The sequence below is a fragment of the Macrobrachium rosenbergii genome, chromosome 22 (assembly GCF_040412425.1).
Source record: "Macrobrachium rosenbergii isolate ZJJX-2024 chromosome 22, ASM4041242v1, whole genome shotgun sequence".
NCBI lineage: Eukaryota > Metazoa > Arthropoda > Malacostraca > Decapoda > Palaemonidae > Macrobrachium > Macrobrachium rosenbergii.
The window spans coordinates 7,758,980-7,781,046 of NC_089762.1; the positions used below are offsets into that span (position 1 = coordinate 7,758,980).

The 22,067-nt window shown below is 39.8% G+C and overlaps 1 protein-coding gene across 1 annotated transcript in view; it reads left to right on the plus strand.

Moving 5' to 3' along the window:
- LOC136850568 (DNA damage-binding protein 2-like) overlaps window positions 1-22,067 on the plus strand; it is a 336,700-nt gene that overhangs the window by 192,101 nt on the left and 122,532 nt on the right. Inside the window, exon 7 of the mRNA XM_067124193.1 lies at window positions 9,243-9,374. Coding sequence (XP_066980294.1) covers window positions 9,243-9,374 — 132 coding nt within the window. The remainder of the gene's footprint in view (window positions 1-9,242; window positions 9,375-22,067) is intronic.

Here is a 22,067-nt window from a genome sequence, read left to right on the forward strand (position 1 = left end):
AAGCATTGGGAGGCCAATGTTAAGGCTCAGCTTGATGAAGATGTCAAATTAGGGGTAATTAGAGAGGTCCCTGCAGGTATAGCTACGGACTGGTGTGCCAGGATGGTAGTAGTAACAAAGAAAAATGGTAAACCACGAAGGACCGTGGACTATCAAGAGCTTAATAAGAATTGCAAACGAGAAACACATCACACATGTGCTCCTTTTGATATGGTCTCAAGTGTGCCACTTCGTACATATAAAACTGTAGTTGATGCCTATGCAGGATTCCACCAGGTGCCGTTAGATGAGGAAAGCCGACAATTGACAACGTTTATTACACCATGGGGGAGATACCAGTATTGTCGAACACTTATGGGTCATTGCTCGGCCCCCGATGCATACACGAAAAGGTTCGATGACGTCATCATTGATGTACATAGGAAGTACAAGTGCATAGATGACGTATTGTTATATGACGACAGTGTCGAGGAGCCTTTTGGCATACTTTTTGATTTTTGCAATTATGTGGAGAGAATGGGATTATGCTAAACCGGATAAATTCCGATTTTGTCAAAGACAGGTAGAGTTTGTGGGGTACGAACTGGATTGGGATAATTATAGACCTTCTAATGAGCGTATGAGTGCCATCAAGAACTTCCCCATGCCTGCCAGCCCAACGATCACGGATATAAGATCTTGGTTTGGGCTCGTGAACCAAATTGCACCTTTTCGTGGCTGTAGCACCAGTAATGGAACCATTCAGGGACCTTCTCAAGAAGTCCCCCCCATCGGAAAGTTTATTGGGACCAACGCCTCCAAAATAGTTTTGTTGCAGCCGGGATAGTATTTGCAAGATGTTGGTCGACGGACTGACATATTATGATAAGACAAGGCGCACTGCTGTTGTTACTGATTGGTGCAGAGAAGGAATGGGGTTTGTTATATTGCAGCAATACTGCAGTTGCGAGGATTTCAATGCCCTTTTTGTTGTAAGGGGGGATGGAAACTGGCATTATGTGGCAGCAGGCACCTGACGGAGGCGGAGGCTGGCTATGCTGTCATTGAGGGGGAAGCGGCTGCAGTAGTATGGTGCCTTAGGAAATCGAGGTTGTTTTTATTGGGATGCCCAAATTTCATCTTAATCACGGACCATAGACCTTTAGTAAAACTCTTTGGGGATAGGAGCCTGAAAGACATTGCAAACCCGAGACTACTAAGGTTGAAGGAGAAAACTATGCAATATAGTTTTACCGTAAGATATATACCAGGAAAGAAGAATTCGGCAGCCAATACATTATCAAGATACCCAGTGATTCGCAGTGAAACTACCGTCAAAGACGAAGAAGAGGAAGAACTCATGAACGAAGTTTGTATTGCCTCCATGACGTCATCACTGGCGGATGACGTCATTACTATGGACTGGGCCACCATAAGGGGGGAGGCAGATAAGGATCCGGATTATTTACTATTGCAGCGACGTGTCAACGAAGGGGGTTGGCCGTCATCGAGGTCTCAAGTGGAGCCTTGCCTAAAACCTTTTTTCAGTGTACGTGATAGACTGAGTGTCACTGCAGGATTAGTCACGTATGCATATGATGAGGGACATGTTCGTCTGGTAGTTCCGGAGGCATTACGTACACGCATCGCAACCAATCTACATTCGGGTCATCAGTCAACTGACTCCATGATCAGGAGAGCACGACAGGCGGTTTATTGGCCTGGGATTGAAGGTGACTTAGCAAATTACAGGGCACGGTGTCATGCTTGCAACGTTGCGGCACCTTCGCAACAAAGGGAAAGTATTATATATACTCCCCACCCGAATATCCGTTTCAGAGAACTGTGGCTGATTTATTCCAAGTAGCAGGGAGGCATTATATGGTATACGCCCGATCGACTGACCGGATGGATGGAAATTTATTTCTTCGCTAACGAAACTACGTCCGCGAGATTGATCCCAGTTTTTAGAAGATATTTTATGCAGTGGGGTGCACCTGAAGAAATATCAGTGGACGAGGGCACGAATCTAACGAGCATTGAAATGAAACATTTCTTCGGTAGGTGGGGGGTATCAATGAGAGTGTCGTCTGCTCACTATCCCCAGTCCAATGGGCGGGCAGAAGCTGCTGTGCGCACCGCCAAACGAACGTTAGTGGGCAATGCTTTACCTAATGGAAGGCTAGACAGTGATAAGGTAGCTCAGGCAGTATTGCAATATAGAAATACACCACTACGTGGTATAGATAAGTCTCCCGCACAGCTGGCCATGGGGCGCCAACTTCGAGATTCGGTGCCAATGTTTAAAAGTTATCATTTTGTCACCGAGCATTGGTCAGAAACCTTGTCCGCAAGAGAGAAAGAAAGAAGTGTTGCTGAGCAACGAATATCATTTAAGTACAATGAGAAAGCCAAGGATCTTTCCCCCCTACAAATAGGTGAGAGGGTAGCTATCCAAGATGTGACCACACGAGCCTGGAATAGAAGCGGGGTGGTTATTGAAAAGAAAAGATACCGCCAATATTGCATAAGGTTGGATGGGAGCGGGAGAATTTCGACAAGAAATCGTAAGCATTTGAGATCCCTACTACCCACACCACCTCAGGGAGACCCTACTCCCACCACCTCAGAGGAGACTCACCCAGTACCCAACCGAGAGAGAAGTAGTGCTAGGGTACGTCGTCCTCCACAATGGCACAATGATTATATCACAGAGTAATTAGTTTTATTTGTGTTTAATAAGTGTTCCTCTTCTCATGTTTACCTTGACGTATGTTTCAGCGCGGTGTCCGAAGAACTATCTTTGTTATAGCTGAATTCCTTTTGTTTTATGTGTTATTACCTCTGCCAGTTTTGTTAGTTTTTGCAATTGAAAGGAGAAATTAATGCTTATGTTTTATTTGCTTTAAATGTGGAGCTGTAATCTTAGAGGGGAGGTGTAGGGATGTTCAGCCTAATGTTGTACGATATGTTTTCCCGATTGTGTGTATCTCTTTGCACGGAGTCTGGGCAAGGACAGTACTGGCTCATCCCTTGATCTGTAACCATCTACTCAACATTAAAGGAACCAACTATTGCCGAGTATGTCTCAACCTGCTTACATTTATATATAATTGTAGGCTTATTTGTTCTTTCTTAACCTAGGCTAGTATAGGGTATTTCCTAATCCAGATTATTATAGATCACTCTTAAATGTACAGGCTAGGCTATATAAAAACAGAAAACTTACTAATATGTAACGTTATAGTTAGTCTACTATTTTTTTGTCTAACCCAGGTTGTTGGTTATATCCAATCCTAGGCTATTTGGTCTACTATATAAAACAGTAACTCACTAATGTTTATCCTCATAGCCAGGCTATAACTTACTCTAATCTAGGCTACTGCCTTATCTGGATTACACTGTATTTAATTCACACTTAAGGGCATGGGTTACATAAAACACAATTACCTTAGTATGTAGTCTTAAGGCTAGGTTGCCAGCTCATCCAACACAGATTACTATTTCATCTAGGCCAAGGTTACATGGTCTAGGCTAACAATTTAGTCCAAAAAGGGGATGTTTTGTAAAAAGTTATCACTTAACTTGATATAAGGTAATGCCTTGGCTAATCCTGGATTAATTAGCCCATGCTTAAGCAGACAGGCTTATATAAAATGAAAAAATTTACAGTATACTACTACGTAACTTTATTGTAGGCTTTCATTTTATTTTGCCCAGATCCTGTTATTCTCTGATCCTAGGGTCCTTGGTCTAAGCTAGGCCACTTAAGGATATGTACGCTAATCAAAGGACATGGGCTACAGACAACATCCACTATTAATCTAAACTAAGTTATTCTCACTTACTGCCTAGATTATTGTAGACGTCATATTAGTGCAGCAGATAATTGCATATTTCATAAGAATCGTTCAGATAGTGAAACAAGCATGAAATTTTGCACAAGTGCTCTTTAAAGTTCCTCTATCAGAAAAAGGGCGCTGGCCACGCAAAAAATTTAATATGGCGCCAAATTCCAAGATGGCGGCCAGTATCGACAGATTTTGGCTAATTTTTCACTAGAATGGCATGTATTTGCTTCTAGCAATATGGTAAAGCTCTTCCATACTATTTCTTGTGAATATTATGTTTCTGTAGCTTCCCAGTACAGTTTACCTTTAAATATGGGGCTATATGGCTGCCAAGAAAAGGTAGAAACAATAATTATAATGAGAAATAATGCCCGTTCAACAATTATCGTTTTAAGCATGGATCTTGGTTTCTGTGGTTTTAGATCCTAATGAGGCCATCTCTTTCGAATAACTCATCAATTTTGAAGGAAAATTAATAAATGTAAAAGAGTGTATGTCTGCACACAACCAGGGCACACTGGTGACATCACTGCTGTGTAACTCAGCATGGGGTTCAGTGCCAGCTAATCCAGCTTTACTAATCCTGTAGTCTTAGACTAGTAGTTGTAGTATAGTTTAGTTTAGTGTCCCAAATGCTTTCTAACAGCCCCAGACCAGCTATAGTTAGATAGCCGCACCTGAATAGACAGGATGTGCCAGCGGGAGAGCCGAGCCAAGGGTATGGGGCTGTACATGATGGTTCATGTACTTACCCGGATGGTGTACAGATCACACGGGACTTAAATGGCACTGGATGAATGATCGGGCTAGGTGTAGGGAGACCGAACCTAGTTGAATCCCATACAGGAATGTGTGCTTTGTTTAAGGTGGTAAAAGGATAACCCTCGGCCTTAATCAAAAGTGAAATCATGGCAGAATGTGATGCCAATCCAATATTGAGCAGTAGAAAAACAAACTGGAGTTTGTGTTGTCTTTGTCAGAAGGACAAAGAGGTGAGCACTTGACATCACCTCCAAGTCATCATGTCCTAGACCATGATGGGTACACAATGCTGGCAAGGAACATTCCCATGTTCAGTGAAATTAATGAAATGCCACTGATAATGGATCCAGCAAGGCTGGATGAAGGTGATGGCATAGAGGCCACTCTCAGGAAAAATGCAGCAAAATACCATGTGAACTGTCGCTTGTTGTTTAACAACACTAAACTGGACCGTGCAAGAAAGCGACAATCCAATGACCAGACCAGCAACACTGAGACTAGTCGTGCAAAACTGCGCCGAACCAGTCATGTCCTTCCGTGAGGCCAATTTTGTCCTCTACTGCCAGGCATTGCATGAGCTGATACCCTACTTCTTTTCCAACAATAATACAAACTATGCTCGTTGGCTGCCTATTCACCTCAGGGACATGCTTACCCTAGAGAGTTCACACCCAGAGTTGCACAAGGAGTTCAAGGCTGGCAACTTTGTTGTGCACAAGACCAGTCACCAGTTCTCAGCAATGGCTCTTGACCAAGCTCATGAGCAGACCAATGCCTTTATAAAGGCTGATGGCGGAGCCATTGGGCTGACTGAAGATCCGTCAGCACTCAGAAGATGGATGGTGGCTGGCCCAGAGATCATCCGCTTGGTGTCTGCATACGAAACAGAGGTTCAAAGTAAGGAGTCTAATGAGCAGACAACACACCATGAACAAACACCTCATGCGCAGAAGACATTCTTGGAGAGAGTCAGCAAGCTGTCATTGGCTTTGCAACACTTGGGAAGTCCTTTTCAGGAAGAGAGCCAGGATCTGTATTCCATTGACAACAAAGACATTGCCCACCCTAGCTCAGCAGAACTTCTACAGACACACCTTGACAGAGGCCGCACTAAATTTCAGAAGTTTTCAGACTCTTTGGCAAACAATGCAGTCTCCTTCTATGAGCCGATAAAGAAGAACAGAACTGACTTCTTCAGGCAAGAAGCTGCTCCTGTAGAACAGTCAAAGCAGAAACTTCTGAAGGAGGATTGCCAGCTTTTCTCAAAGCTATTTATATCCTGTCAGAGCCGTGAATGTGATCTGCAGGAATTCTTCCAGCACGAGAATCAAACATTCCCAGCTTCCCTTAGTGAGGGTGGTAGGCTGTACACATGTCAGAAGTCTCAGCTGACCTCGGTCCTGGAGAGTCATGTTACACTAGAAGACAAAGAACCAAAGACTGATGTCCTCATTGTAGATGGATCAGCTTTGGTCCATGCCTTGCCACCAAAGAAAGGAAAGACCTTTGAGGGCTATGCACTTTGCGACTTCTTGCCTGTGATACAATCCTATAGCAGCAAGTACACATCATCACATCTTGTATTTGATGTATACAATACATCCAGCCTCAAAGCTGAGACCAGGCTCCAACGTGGTCAAGGAGGAAGGCGCAAGGTGACAGACAAGAACACAATTCCATCCAACTGGCGCAATTTCCTAAGACACGATGCCAACAAGACAGAGTTGTTCCAGTTCCTGGCAGACAAAGTTGCCCAGATGTCTGCCACAAATGTTGTCATTGCCACGAAAGGGTCTGCTGTCCTCAGCACTCATGAGGCTAGTCTTCAGGGACTGGAAAAGTGCTCTCATGAGGAAGCTGACACCCGCATCTTTCTGCATGCCAAATATGCCACAGAACATGGAGCCAAGACCATCACGGTTAAAGCAAATGACACAGATGTTCTTGTCGTTGCAGTCAGTGCTTTCTCCACTCTCCACAATCTAGGGCTAGAGAAGCTATGGGTGGCATTTGGCCAAGGCCAGAGCCTGCGCTGGATTGCTGTGCATGACCTGTGCAACTCTCTGGGCCAGGAGAAGGTGAATGGCATGCTCTTCTTCCATGCGTTCACAGGCTGTGATACAGTGTCAGCCTTCGGAGCAAGGGCAAGAAGACCGCCTGGCAGACATGGAACATCTTTCCAGAGGCCTCCACTGTGTTCTCCAAACTGAGTCACTACCCTCTCAGAGTGGAAGAGAGTGACCTGAAGGTCCTGGAGAGGTTTGTCATACTTATGTATGAAAGATCCAGCACTGCTGGCACTGTGGATGAGGCTAGACTTGATATGTTTGCCAGAAAACAAAGGGCATATGAGGCCATTCCACCAACCAGGAGCTCTCCTCCAACACACCAAGCGTGCTGCGTACCAGGCTGGTTGTGTGTGGGGGCAGGCCACCCAGTGTCAGCCACAGCCAGAGAACCCTGCTGAGTGGGGATGGCAAAAGTCTGGTGAAGCATGGCAAGTCCTCTGGACAACCAACTCGCCCTTAGCCAAGAGTTGCCAACAGCTTACCAAATGTGGATGCAAAGCAGGCTGTCGGGAAAGGTGCAAGTGCTACAAGCTGGGTCTTCCCTGCACAGCTCTGTGCACTTGCAAATGTGAAGTCTAGATAAATATTGCCCTCTCTTCAGTAGATAATCTAGCTTGAGCATCCAACGTGTCATGCTATGCCTACCTTCTTATCCTCGAATTTTTCAAAGGTGTAGGTTGAGAGACCTATACATAGATTGGTTGCGTTTAGTCCGTATTTCTCTTCTTTTCTTTTATGGTTACAGTCTTAGACACAATGTTGTATGTGACCATACCATTACTATTTCAGTTGAAAATAGCATATTAGTTAAACTGTCTGATCACATGAATATACCATTAAATAAAAACAGTTGGTCTCTATGTCTGCTAGCGCTGTGGATAGAAGAAAAAACTTTTATGGCAACCATTTTGTACGCCATCTTGGTTACAATTCATTTAGTAATGGTTTTCAATAAAATGTGTGGTATGGAACATTTTTATAACCTAAAAGTCGAGGTTTAAAAAAAAAAAACTGGCATATTCCATCCAATAGATGCTCCCAAACCAGTGAATCTCAACATAGATGGCGGCCATTTTGAAAAATAGCCGCCATCTTGGATTTTCTGGTGGCCAGCGCCCTTTTCTAAGAGAGCGTAGTCTTAGGAATGTTTGTGCCAAATTTCATGCTTGTTTCACTATCTGAACGATTTTTACAGCAATCTGCTGCACTATATATTCTGATAGGATTTTCTATATTAATGATAAGCTGTGAAACATTTTGTTTAGTAAAAACATTTACAGTAGTTATAATTTAAAACAATTTTCGCTCTACAAAACTAGGTAGCAATCAACGAGCCTGGTTCCGGCTTTCACAAAGAAATTATCACTTTCAAAGTTTAAAACTAAAACTTTTAACTGGAACTTAATAATAGCACTTAACTTGCTATTTTTTTATGTTTACTTAATATTAAGCACTTATCTTGCTATTTTTGATGTTTCCATGATCCTCGATAATGAAAACGGAGAAAAGTTTAATTTTTTCGGAGCGCTGGTAATGACGTGAACTGTTTGCTACAAACCAAAGAGAGTTAATGGCTCCTTGGTCTTTAACAGCCCAGTTGTAAACAAGAGGGCGAATGCTCATGCACAATAGTCACTTCTCTTTCTTGCAGGTTCCTTTGACGTTGGAAAAACTGGGTTCAGCTTCACTGAAGATAAGGGAAGTGCCCTCTTATCTTTGAGTCCATTATATACTCCCACATGTGTTATAATGTTAATCATTACGACACAATACCTGGCCAAAAAGACCAACTAGAAGAGAATTCTTTGATACTTGTTGGATCACCATGGAGCTCTGGTAGACCATGGAAGGTAACTCCTTGAGGACGAAACAAGCAACTACGTGACCAAAAAAGTTTTATTGAAATTTTGCAGTTTTTTCCTTAAAAGGGTGTACAGAGAGAGAGAGAGAGAGAGAGAGAGAGAGAGAGAGAGAGAGAGAGAGAGAGAGGTGTTTATGTACATTGGTAATAAACAGGGGTGTTTATGTACATTGGTAAGTTATTTTGTGGTTTTGTGGGATTTTAATTTAGCATTCTATTTATTTTTTGCTGTTTACATTAATATTAATATTTGAAAATTAGTAAATAATTTTTTTATAAAAATTATGTTCAGTCATGAAAATACAAATTTTAGGGTAGAAAATATTTATTTTAGCACAAAAATAAAAATAATAAATACTTCAAAATCCTGATACTGTATGGAGAAAAATCTGTGATGCAAATTTAGATATAATAAATTGAAAAATCCGCGATGCAGTGAGACCGCGATGAGTGAACCACGGTATGGCAAGGGACGACTATATATCTTATGCTGCTGGCCCACTGCTGTTGGATAATTAAGATCTGGATAATTGAGGGATTACTGTACATGGATTCTGACATCAGAGAAATACCAGACTAGCCCAGAATGCAAATGACAAGTGTAAACATGATTAGAAACACTGTCTTCAAAGGGAAATAGCTGTTTAATGTTTATAATGTAGCCTGTCTTACCCACTTTTTGACATTACTGTACCAAGTACTGAAATATTCTTTTTACAGCAACTCAAATTACATAATAAGTGCTTCAGTTGACCGAACCATGAAAGTGTGGGATGTAAGGAGCTTGAAATCACAGAAGAGTTGCCTTTACTCTCTAGAACATAATTCTCCAATAAATTCTGCATATTTCAGGTATGTTATTACATGTTATTGTTCAGTATTATTTCCCAGTTGTGTTTCTTCATGAATGCAAACCTTTATATCTTTACTGTATGAAAGTGAATAACATCATTTGAACTGAGTAGCTACCTAATAGCAGTCATTAGGTACTTTCTGACTTTTGTATGTAAAATTTGTTACATTTTGCATATACTGTAGTTCCTGTCCAGGGAAGTAAGAACATAACTAAAATTTAGTTCACAGATTTTTCATCTTTTGTTGTATTATCTGTTAATTTCTTTGTAGTTTCATTTGGAATTAATAATGGCATTGAATTCTTTGTATTTTTGTGTGTGGTTTTGTTATTGAATGTTAGTTCCGACAGTCAAGGTAAGGATTTTTATTTAAACATTGCATTTATTTTCTAATGCTGTAGAGGTATTAATATAAAGTGTTGTGCACAAGATAAATACTGTATATTTTTGTATATAAGATGACCTTTAGATAAGACGAGGTAAAAAATTATGACAGATTTTCATGAATTACCACATATCTTTAGTATAAGACGACTGCTAAATTACTAAACCATCTGTGTATAGGCTAGCCTTTGCAATAACAGGTATCTTGTGAAATATTGGTTTTGTAAAGATGATGTTATTACAAATGCTGTTTTACTTACTGTATCCTTAGAAATTCAAAATACCGTATATACTTGCGTATCATGCGACTTTTGAAGACCCAGTTTTGAAGCTAATTTTAAGGGGGTCGCATCATACATGAAATATAAAATTAGCATATGTAAATATTCATGTAGTATCGTATTATAAAATACAAACATAACAATATACATCTTTTCCATGGATCTTTTAACAAATTATACTGTACTCGTGAATGTGGACAGTGATACCTTCCGGGAATTTTTGTTTTGGCATCAGTTCAGTTTCCTTTTAAAGATAACCGTGGAAGAAGGTTTTGTCCCATTTGCCATACATGTTAAAACAACAGTAAAATGTGTTCTTTCATGCCCAGTAGTTTTGATTAAAATATTTTTCTCTCCAATATTGTGTACGGTCGCATTTGATGTCATATCTAAGTTTAGGAGTTTCATCCATGTTGCAGATGCACAATAGTTTATAGTCATTAGTGCTTGAACATTGTTTTCTCAGCTTCAGCTACAACTTGCAGCTTAAATTTAGCAGTATATTTCCTTGTGTTCTTTTCTCCATAGCAAACAACGGTATAATGTAAAATATACATCAGTCCTATTCTACTTAACATCACTTGTAACATAACTACAGTAATTGTTTACTAGCGTACGATGGTCGAAATGCAAGCTAAACAGCTGTTGTCATACGATTCACTTGTTCATAGCCACAGCCAGTTCCTCATTGTACAGGAGGGTATCGTTCTTGGCTAGCACTCTGCTGGGCCCATGTTCGAATCTCCAACCGGCCAATGAAGAATTAGAGAAATTTATTTCTGGTGATAGAAATTCATTTCTCGGTATAATGTGGTTCGGATTCCACAATAAGCTGTAGATCCCGTTGCTAAGTAACCAATTGGTTCTTAGCCACGTAAAATAAATCTAATCCTTCGGGCCAGCCCTCTCTAGGAGAGCTGTTAATCAGCTCAGTGGTCTGGTTAAACTAAGGTATACTTAACTTATAGCCATGGCCTAGACCGATAGCAAAACAGTTGTTTCGTGGTCGGTTGTTTATGGCTCAAGTATAACGTAACTAACGATACCTTTATCATTAGCTTTTACTTCTTTTAACTTAACTAGAAGACGGGATAAAGAGATGGGGTAAAAGAGGTTTGTCCATAGCAATCTGGTCTCTCAAAAGAGGAACTTGCATGATACACGAGATACATGATAAAAAATTTTATGGGTGAAAATTTGGGGGGTTGGACGGTGTGCGAGATTGTGCGTTAATGAGTATATACGTTAAACGAAATGACAAAGTTGATTCCATATCATGTTTTTTCTATATAAACGAAATGACAAAGTCGATTCTATATCGTGTTTTTCCTATACAAATGAAATGACAAAGTCAATTCTATATCATGTTTTTCCTACATACGTCACCAGAAGGGAAACCATTGTTTTGTTTACATTTCATCACCAATCATAAGCAACCCCTAACAAAAATATGATAAAGCATGATGATTATCGTACACAATTATCATTCTTATGACTGAATTGTTTTATAAACAGCCAGAATTTTCAATGAAAAAAGAATATTATGTTATCCTAAATGTTATTACTACTGTAATTATGTTACTGAAAGATAAAGGTTGCTGTGAGCACAACCATAACTTGATATTTACATTTTGTCAGCTGGCTGGCCTCACATAGCTAAAAGTTTATTTCATTGATATGGAATTATTCCTTGAATAGGCTATTTATGATGAAGATATGCCAATAATATATAAGGTAAAAATGGTTTTATTACCTTTATTGTCAGTTTATCTTATAATGTGAATCTTTCTTTGTATGTCGGTGGATCGCACCAAGGCCGAGGCTAGCCTACTGATAAACATCACTTAGAATTCAAGATTTGATTTTTAGAATGGTAGTATAAGGTGACCCCAAATTTTTAGGGGTGAATTTTACGATTTAAAGGTCGTCTTATGCGTGGAGATATACGGTAACTATTTTGAAAAGTTATAGTTGGTGTTATAAATAGAGAGTGGAAACGTTTATGCAACGAAGGTGCAGAAGTGATAAGGGTACAGCCGTTTTGTTGGAAGTTCATTGTGTGAGCTTCAGGTTTATTGGTAATGCCAGAAATAATTTTTTTTTGGAAAATTAGAGTTACTAATGACTCCACAGTATTGTTCAAGGGATTTTGGTCTTATGGTGTGGATAATGCAGGTGCTAAGTGAATTTAGTTCTCTTGTTGGGTGATAATTTTAGTGTTGTTACAGCTTTGAGATTCAAGGTGAATTTGAGTTGTTTGTTGATAAGCATGTGGTTTTAGAATATTGTTGAAGTTATCTACCCCGAAGCAAAACAAAGTGCATTTGAAAGAAGCATTCAGAGTTTTGCAAACTTTAAACAGCAATAGGTTTGTTATTCTTAAGCTGTAAGAAACCTTGTGCCTATGAAAATATAAATCAGAGCCTTTTATATAGGAGTATCCTCTATCACAATTTGGAAATGGTCATTGGACTTGGTAATGAGATGGTTAACTGTTGGGTTAGGGAGTGGGAGTGGGGCAATATGCCTCACTCACCTGCCATCACCTGGCATTTTTTCTTTGTCTTCTAGAATGGACATCTAGCTGCTCTCCTCCACTGAACGTTCCCTGGGTATTTTTGCTTTTTGTATATTTTGTTATTGTTTTTGTGGTTTGTTTTTCCACATCATAGTAAGGGAATAAAACAAGACCAAAGGCATTGTTAAGGGTGTGAGCTGTCACATGAGTGCTCATTTCTCCTTCATTTCTCCTTCAGTGAGTACTCTTGTTTTGGGGGTTACTTCTAGTAGGAAAGGTGCTGACTACTCATTTTCCATGGATGACAATGCAAGTGCTTGAGTAAATGTCCCTGGTGGGACCCTGACCCATGCATCTCATTTACCACCCATTCCTCCTCCTGATATATCTGATGTTCCAGGTATACATTTGTTATCAAGTGAGTACTTGTGAAAGATGTAGCCTTCACTCAGCATTCCCATAAATTCTTCTTTTACAGCTTTCTTGGATCACCACCTGAGTTCCCCAGCCTCCAGTAGTGTCCATCGGCCTGTTCCTCCCTCTCTGAACTATAAAAGACCTGCTGCTGCTGCTTCAGTGTCCAATAAGAAAGGGGATCCTTTTGTTGTGATCATGTTACCGGTTTCTTCAGCTGGAGAGTCTATGACAGCTTCTTCAGCTGGAGAGTCTAGACAACTTTACCAGCTGTGGGAAATTATTACTCGATATGCAGACTACTACACTCAATTGAGTTTTATCGGCCTGTTCCTCCCTCTCTGAACTATAAAACTCGAACACCCTTAGTTTAGGGAGACTTGATAGATCTGTTGCAGATCACCTTGGGGAGCAAGCATAATGTGTACCTAATTCGGTACTGGCCTTACTTAACTGAGGGGAAAAGGAAAGGGGTCTCGGAATCAATCACTATGTAAAATTTTACAATTTAATACAAGAAACAAATATTTAACACATCAAATTAATTAAATTATTAATAAACAACAACTGAATCACAACAACTGAATCACCGTGGGCTGTCTAGCAATAAACAACTTACGTTAAACTAAAGGTTAATCCAAATTACACATATTACAGTTACGGTAAAATTAACACAATAACAAACTATCACAATAAAAAGGTCGCAAATTCTTCCGATAGATCCCTTTGGGTCTTAATATACACTTAAGACAACCCCAAAGGAACACGGATACTCCCCTTTCACACCGGAGCTCTCGACCGTCTCTGCCTGCTTCCTGTCAAAAAAGCATAAAGGTAAGACTGGTGGGCGTATGCGTAACTATTCCAACAACGATAAGAAGGGATAATTGCTAGTTATAAATACTAAGAGGGAGTATCAAGGTAATCGCATTTCCTTTACAAAGGAAAATGAAAACTTTCACTCATGAATATACAAATACATAAACATAAATAATACATAGACATACAACATGACAATCTGAAAACATTCAGATATTTGGTATAATAAACAACTGAACACCAATAAATTTTTCTGAACTCCATCTACAATGGTTCAGAAAATGGAGAGAACGTAATTTCTCGACATTCTCCCCCCACAAAAATAGCCAACAAATACTGTACAGTAAATCAAGGCACAAAAAATTAATTTATGTACCTGAAACACATATCCATTACAACAGATCATGTTCATAATAAATCCTCATCAATCAGCTCCTTTCGCTTGGCATCACACTTTAATGCTGCACATCTCATAGGACGATGTTGAGGTAGGGACTCCGGTGATGGAGGTACTACGGGATGTGGTGCAGGAGCAAACCTGCATTTTCATCAAACTGAGGAGTAACCTCTGACGTATCAACCTCAAGAAGTACTACTTTATTTAGACTCCTATGGTATAATTTGTCACCTACCTTTATGAGTAAGGACCGTACAACACCATCTGTACTAGGTATGAGCTTTTGTATGCGACCTAATGGCCACCATTTACGGGAAGAAGTTCCCAAATCAACAAGGACAATATCACCCTCTTTAAAGGGGCATTCACAATTGTTAACACTGCTATAGTGTCTTTCCCTTAAAGCGGTGAGGTAATCACTATTCCACAACTTCTGAAACTTACACGGCACGCTAGACAGCCTAGCATACTGATTCCTTAGATCCAAGTTTTCAGCATAAGGGATCTCATCACTAGCCAGGATATTCAGAGGTGGTGACAAACACACACTTCGCCCAAATATAAGATGTGCAGGAGTCAAACATTCCATACTTTCCTCTGAAAGGTATGTAAGTGGACGATTATTAATAATAGCAGAAAATTCTGACGTAAGGGTTCTCAATTCTTCAAAGGATACAACTTTTCTATAAAGGGCTTTAGCTAAACATCCTTTTGTGACGCCTATTAAACGTTCAAAAAACCCATTTTTCCATGGAGCCCTTGGTACAGAAAACTTCCATTTAACAGATAAATTCTGCATATGCTCCATAACCTCAGGCTCGTCACTTATTTCTTTCCAGAAGTGCTGAAAACCTACAAAGTTTCTGGCATTATCTGTAATGATAACATCGGGCACTGAATATAATGCACAAAACCTGCGAAAGGCTAGCAAAAAGTCTGATGCAGAAACTGATGATACCAACTCCAAATGTACTGCACGTACTGAAGCACAAGTAAATAAACACACATAAGCTTTCCCCTGAATATCAGAATCAGATTCAGCATAACAAATAGCTCCTGTATAATCTATACCAACACAAGAAAATGGCCTGGTTAAAGTGACTCTCTCTGCTGGTAGGCGGAGGACCAGGATTAGCCATAACCTTACCAGCAACCTTCTTACAAAACACACATTTGTTAATAATAGATTTGACTACCTGTCTACATTTTGGTATCCAAAATTGCTCTCTCAGAAGAACTAACAATACTGAAACTCCACAATGATGATTGAGTACATGAAAATATCTTATTATAAGAGTAGTCAAGTGGCTTTGAGGTGGGAGTAAATAAGGTGACTTTGCAGTTTCCTTCAAGTTAGCATAATGGATACGTCCTTTGGTGCGCACTAAGTTCTGTTGATCCACAGATAGATTTAACTGAAAAGCAAAATTCTTAATGTCAGCTGAAACCTTTAGATTACTGTTAAAAAGATATGCTACTAAACCAGGATAATGTTGCTGCTGTGCCAACCTTATTAAGTAAAGCAGTGGGTCAAGTGGAAATTGGTAACCAGTTATTATACTGATAAATTTCAATACTAAAAGCATTACTCGCTTTACTTTAATTAAGTTAGAGTAACAAATTTAATAATTATGGGGGGAGGCATAACATTTACTGGTTCAGCAATGATCTCATTAACACACGTTCAATGACATATAATCTAAATACTCCTTTTGAGGAGGATAATCTCCGCTAATCAACCAATCTGCTCCATACTTCCACAAAGAAGAAGCCAACAATACTTTAATATCACAACCTCTGGACAAAAGGTCAGCTGGGTTCTCCTAGAGCTAACATACATAATGGGAAATGCTGAGTCTCTAATTTCTTTAACCCTATTTCTTACATAAGGGTCTTGACACTTATCACTCCTGATTCGTGCTATAGTGACTTCACTGTCACTCCAAATAAAACAAGATTGAAATTTGAGGTGTGATATTTTCATCAAAGTGTTTGCCAGTTTACAACCAATATTTACCGATGTCAGCTCCAACTTTGGCATGGTTAGCTTCTTTTGGGGACAAACTCTAGCTTTACTAACTAGCAAATTACTGGTCTGGGAACTCAAATCAACTGAGTATGCAACTGCACCAAAGGCCTTTTGAGAGGAGTCGCAAAATATATGCAGCTGACATTTTCCTTGGGAAACAGAAAATCTAGGAAATTCTATGGTAGAAACTGTAAGCAATTGCTCTTTAACTCTATTAAATCTCTCAATAATCTCTGGGCTGACTGGTTCATCCCACTTCAAATTTAGTTTCCACAAATCTGAAATTAATGTTTTCCCTAAAATTACTACAGGGGAAACTAAACCCAATGGGTCAAAGACACTTGCTACGCATGACAAAATAGACCGTTTGGTGACTGATGAGTCATTCACACTACAGGGTTTCACATTTAATACATCTGAAAAAATGTTCCAGTTAATTCCTAACACTGAAGTTACACCATTTTTGTCATTTACCAATTTCTCTGCACAAATATATTCATTAAATTGTGCACTGTTTGACACCCATTCCTGTAGTGGCATACCTGCCTGCTCTAATATATGATTAATAACAGGGTAGTCAGCTAACATTTGTTCAACATTCTCATAAGTACACAGAAAATTATCTACATAAAAGCAAGACATCAGAGATTTTGCCAATGGGTGTGAATGGTTAGTAAAGTGATAATTTAAGGTACTTTGCAAAAGGAAAGGTGAACAAGTAGCACCAAAACATACAACCTTAAATCTGTATGATACAATACTTGAGGGGTCTGTGGGGTCTGTCATCCAAATGAATCTACACCAATCTCGGGATGATTCATCAATCCCAATCCTGAGGAATGCTTTGCTTATGTCTGAAATAACTGCCCAAGGATTGGTTCTAAATGCAAGAAGTGATTCAAACAACTTAGTGGTCAAAGATGGCCCTGTAAGTAAACATTCATTTGGAGAATAAGTGCCAGACCTTTTAAAAGAGGCATTAAATACAGTACGTATTGGGGTTGTACTCGAGTCCTTCTTTACATGATGGTAAAGCAAGTAGTGACCTTTGATTGGTTCCGATGGTGGAACACTTTCAATAAATCCTAAATTCAAATACTCAGACAAAATACTACTATAATGGTGCCAAAGTAAGGGATCACTAATGAATTTCCCCATCAATGACTTCAATTGTCCAAGTGCTGTACGATAATTTGTAGGTGGTCTGCAACTTGACTTAAATGGCAAACTTACCACATACTGGTTATTAACCTTATGAATAGAATGCTCAAACTGTTCAACCGTTCTTCTCTCCTCTGGCGAGAGGTCAAACTCCTTTATTCCTATGGCATCCAATTCCCAAAGATTGGAAATGCTACAACACTCACTACAGAGGTCCATTACACCAACACGTGCACATATTACATACTGGGTGGCTACAATATTCATTGACTGATCATAAGACCACTGAGGCATGGGACCATAAATGAGGGCACCACCAGCTGTACTGAAAGTACAAATACCCATAGTACTAGACTGATTATGTATAAATTTGTGAAAATAGTCTACACCAATAATCAACTGAATACAATTAACATTATCACTAGTAAGGTAGTGATCGGCCAATTTAACACCTTTACTACGAAGGAATGTGGCAACCTTAGCTATACCAGGAGTGAAAATACTAGTGTCAACATTATTATGAACCAGTGCTTTAACTGAAATTCTTGATTTACCCAAGCGAACCACCACCTTAACCAGATCACAAGTAACTGACACTGGGTCACACCCAAATGGAGAAAGGGATAGTGTAATCCTATCCAAAGTCTTAAGGTTTAACTCCTGTACAAGTGAGGGACAAATAAATGATCTCTGGGAACCTGTATCAAAAAGGTACGTGTTTGCAATTTTGTGCCACCACCTGAAACTTGAACAGTTGCTGTAGGTATTGCAGTTGAAACTAACTTACCTTCCGAACAATAACGAGGTAATACTGCACTTGACTGTACAGATACAGAACCATTATTACCCAAATCACTTGTGGTAACAGAACTTGAACTAACACTCTGTACGGAGTCACCTTTGACAGATTTCTGGCTTTGAACATTAACTCTGTCCATGGACTTTGAAGGATTCAGTACTTTGTTGTTACACAGCTTGAAACAAAGGAAAGTATGATGACGTCCATCACAGTGTCTACACTTCACCTGTGTTTTGCAGTTACTAACTACATGACCTGGCTGTAAACATAAAAAGCATAAACTAAGTTCTCTCATCTTCTGTCTACGAGATTCCACACTACGATAATTACTACAATACTTGGCTGCATGGTTTTCATTACAGAACAAACAGGGCTTATGTTTTGGTTGAATATTAACCGAATTTGACCGCTGGCTACCTGCAGAAATTATTTTATATCTATCTCCTACCTTACCTGAATCTGACCGAGACACAATGGAAGCTACTTTTAGAGGGTTATGACCAACTGATTTCGAATCATGAGAACTTAGTTCTTTACAGTATTCAAACCAATCTAGTGCATACTTCAACCCTTCTGAAATCTGAGAGAGTGAAAGATCAAATGTTTGATATTTGCTGATAAGTAACTTTGATGTCTCCAAGTGACAACTTCTGGAGCAAAATATTTGTAAGGAGAGACTCAGACTGTTCTACATTGACTTCATTATTACTTGCCTGCAACATCAGCTTCCTATAAGCAAGTCTAAAATTCAACAATTCTTCATAATTATGTCTGGGAGAGGGTAAATTACTAAACTCTCTAAGCAAGGAACGAGTTAGACGGCTACTATCGAGATAGGTCTCTTTCAGCATCTGTATAGCCACATCATAATTCTGATTAGTAATACTAAGACCATCTATGACCCTAAAAGCATTACCTTTGAGACTGGACCTTAAAATACTGAACTTCAAAACACTGGTTATATCAGTACGGTTATGAATGACACTACTGTACAAATCCCAAAATGCTGGCCATTCCTGATACTTACCATCAAAATCTGGTATCTTTATATGTGGTAACCTTGGCAAGGAAGTGCACCATTCCCTTATTAGGAGAAATACCTGTATCACTAACCTTAGACAGGGTTTTCTCATTAATTTTAGCAGATAAATCATTTCTGATTTTCCTAGCATTGCGACCAGCAGCTCTATAGTCTCGTAATTTGGGACCCAATAAATCAGGATTTCTAGTCAACACTGACTGATAATGAAGCCAAGTATTCTCCAGATTCTGCAAAGCACCTTGCAGGTCACTACTATAATTCTGAAGAATTTCAAGAGCAGGTTCACCTGTGCCTGCCAAGTACTGCTCTATCTCACTTCCTATCTCTCTAACATGATGGACAGCATCATCATACCCTATCTCTCTAACATGATGGACAGCATCATCATACACTGTCTGAATGAGTGTATCAGCATGCAAATTTGCACCTAGCGCTTCTGTCTCTGTAGCCATGACAATAAAACTACAACCAAATCACTGACGACAGGAAAATATTGTTAACACTTAAATATTCATTGTTAACCCTGAAATATAACACCACAATACACATTGATATACCGAATCCTGAAATACAAATACACCACAATACACAGTGATAATGGCGCAAATGGAATAAAATCCTAAAACATGTTACACACAATGATTATCTGAACCTCAAGTCATGGGGACTGGTAACTGCTGGTTAAGGTTATCAAACCCACTTAGCATAAGCACAAAACACCGTCATAAATATGATAATGAAACCAGGTAAATGCAAATACCATTTCACCATCGGAAGAACTGCGAAAAAAAAAAAAAAAACTAGCGATTGATTCATTTGACTAAAACAAGAATGTTGAGAACTAACTATCTACTAAACTAATGGTATCCAGTTCGAAGGACCACTATCTAAGGGTGTGGGAAATTATTACTCGATATGCAGACTACTACACTCAATTGAGTTTTATCGGCCTGTTCCTCCCTCTCTGAACTATAAAACTCGAACACCCTTAGTTTAGGAGACTTGATAGATCTGTTGCAGATCACCTTGGGGAGCAATTCCTACCAAGCATAATGCATTACCTAATTCGGTACTGGCCTTACTTAACTGATTCACAGGGGAAAAGGAAAGGGGTCTCGGAATCAATCACTATGTAAAATTTTACAATTTAATACAAGAAACGAATATTTAACACATCAAATTAATTAAATTACTAATAAACAACAACTGAATCACAACAACTGAATCACCGTGGGCTGTCTAGGAATAAACAACTTACGTTAAACTAAAGGTTAATCCAAATTACACATATTACAGTTACGGTAAAATTAACACAATAACAAACTATCACAATAAAAAGGTCACAAATTCTTCCGATAGATCCCTTTGGGTCTTAATATACACTTAAGACAACCTCCAAAGGAACACGAATACTCCCCCTTTCACACCGGAGCTCTCGACCGTCTCTGCCTGCTTCCTGTCAAAAAAGCATAAAGGTAAGACTGGTGGGCGTATGCGTAACTATTCCAACAACGATAAGAAGGGGTAATTGCTAGTTATAAATACTAAGAGGGAGTATCAAGGTAATCACATTTCCTTTACAAAGGAAAATGAAAACTTTCACTCATGAATATACAAATACTTAAACATAAATAATACATAGACATACAACATGACAATCTGAAAGCATTCAGATATTTGGTATAATAAACAACTGAACACCAATAAATTTTTCTGAACTCCATCTACAATGGTTCAGAAAATGGAGAGAACGTAATTTCTCGACACCAGCCTCTAACAGTCTTCAGATGTTGGGATGAGTAAGGCATGAGTCAGGAAAGGGAAGAAAGGCTTCTTGCAAGAAGTCCAGTTAGGCTTGAGATAGCTCCTGTCTCAGTCTCTTGGGGATGGTAGCTCTTGTATGCCAATGAGTAATCATTAAGCCTCCGGCCAGCTAGTATGGGCCGCACTGAGTGTACTCAGTACCATTTCAGCTCATTTGCTATGAGGACTACTCCAAACTCTTCCTCTCATGTTTCCCCAGGAACACTTTTGAAGCCAATGTGGTCTGCTTGTTTTATGTGTGCCCAGTCTCCAGATTGTGTATGTGCAAGTAGTGCAGTTAGCTCTTCCTCGAAGGGCCACACTAGGTAGAACCCAAACAGCCAGCTTACTCATGGTTGAATCAGTATTGCCTCCTCATTTGGTGTATGCTGGAGCTCCTGATCATACACGTGCCAGTTAGTTTGCTTATGACAGATCCCATCTTGTTACACACCAACACCAGGATGATCTGTACACGTGACTTCAGGCTCACTTCTTGGTTTTCCACAGGCTCAGGTACTGCATGTGCTTGGCAGTGTGTGTCCATTCTCCCATACCATCTGCTTGGCTGCTACTGAGTATAGGGAGGGTGGGTCTTCCATGGAGCATGATGTTTCTCCAGGTACTTGTAGTACTGACTTGACACTGATCTCCCAGCAGAATGACAAAGGAGCAGACAGGTGCATCTCTCTCTCTCTCTCTCTCTCTCTCTCTCTCTCTCTCTCTCTCTCTCTCTCTCTCTCTCTCTCTCGGGAGAGGACCCAGGTCATGCTGCTGAGGATCTGATAGGGCTAGACAGCCCCTCCCATGGAGAACCTCAGTAACCCAAGCTGGAGCGGTATTTCTGGAAAATTATTATGGTAACTTGGGTAAACAAGCTCAGAGAGGTTGTAGTGCTGTTTCTGTCGCTGGAGGAACAACTTCATCAGCTTTGGCGGGTTGTCTTTGGGGAAACTCATTCCTGAAGGGTATAGCCACCTATGCTCGCTTCATTGGCAGTTGAAGCAGAACTGGTCAGCCCCACGATATCCTCCCTCTTACTTC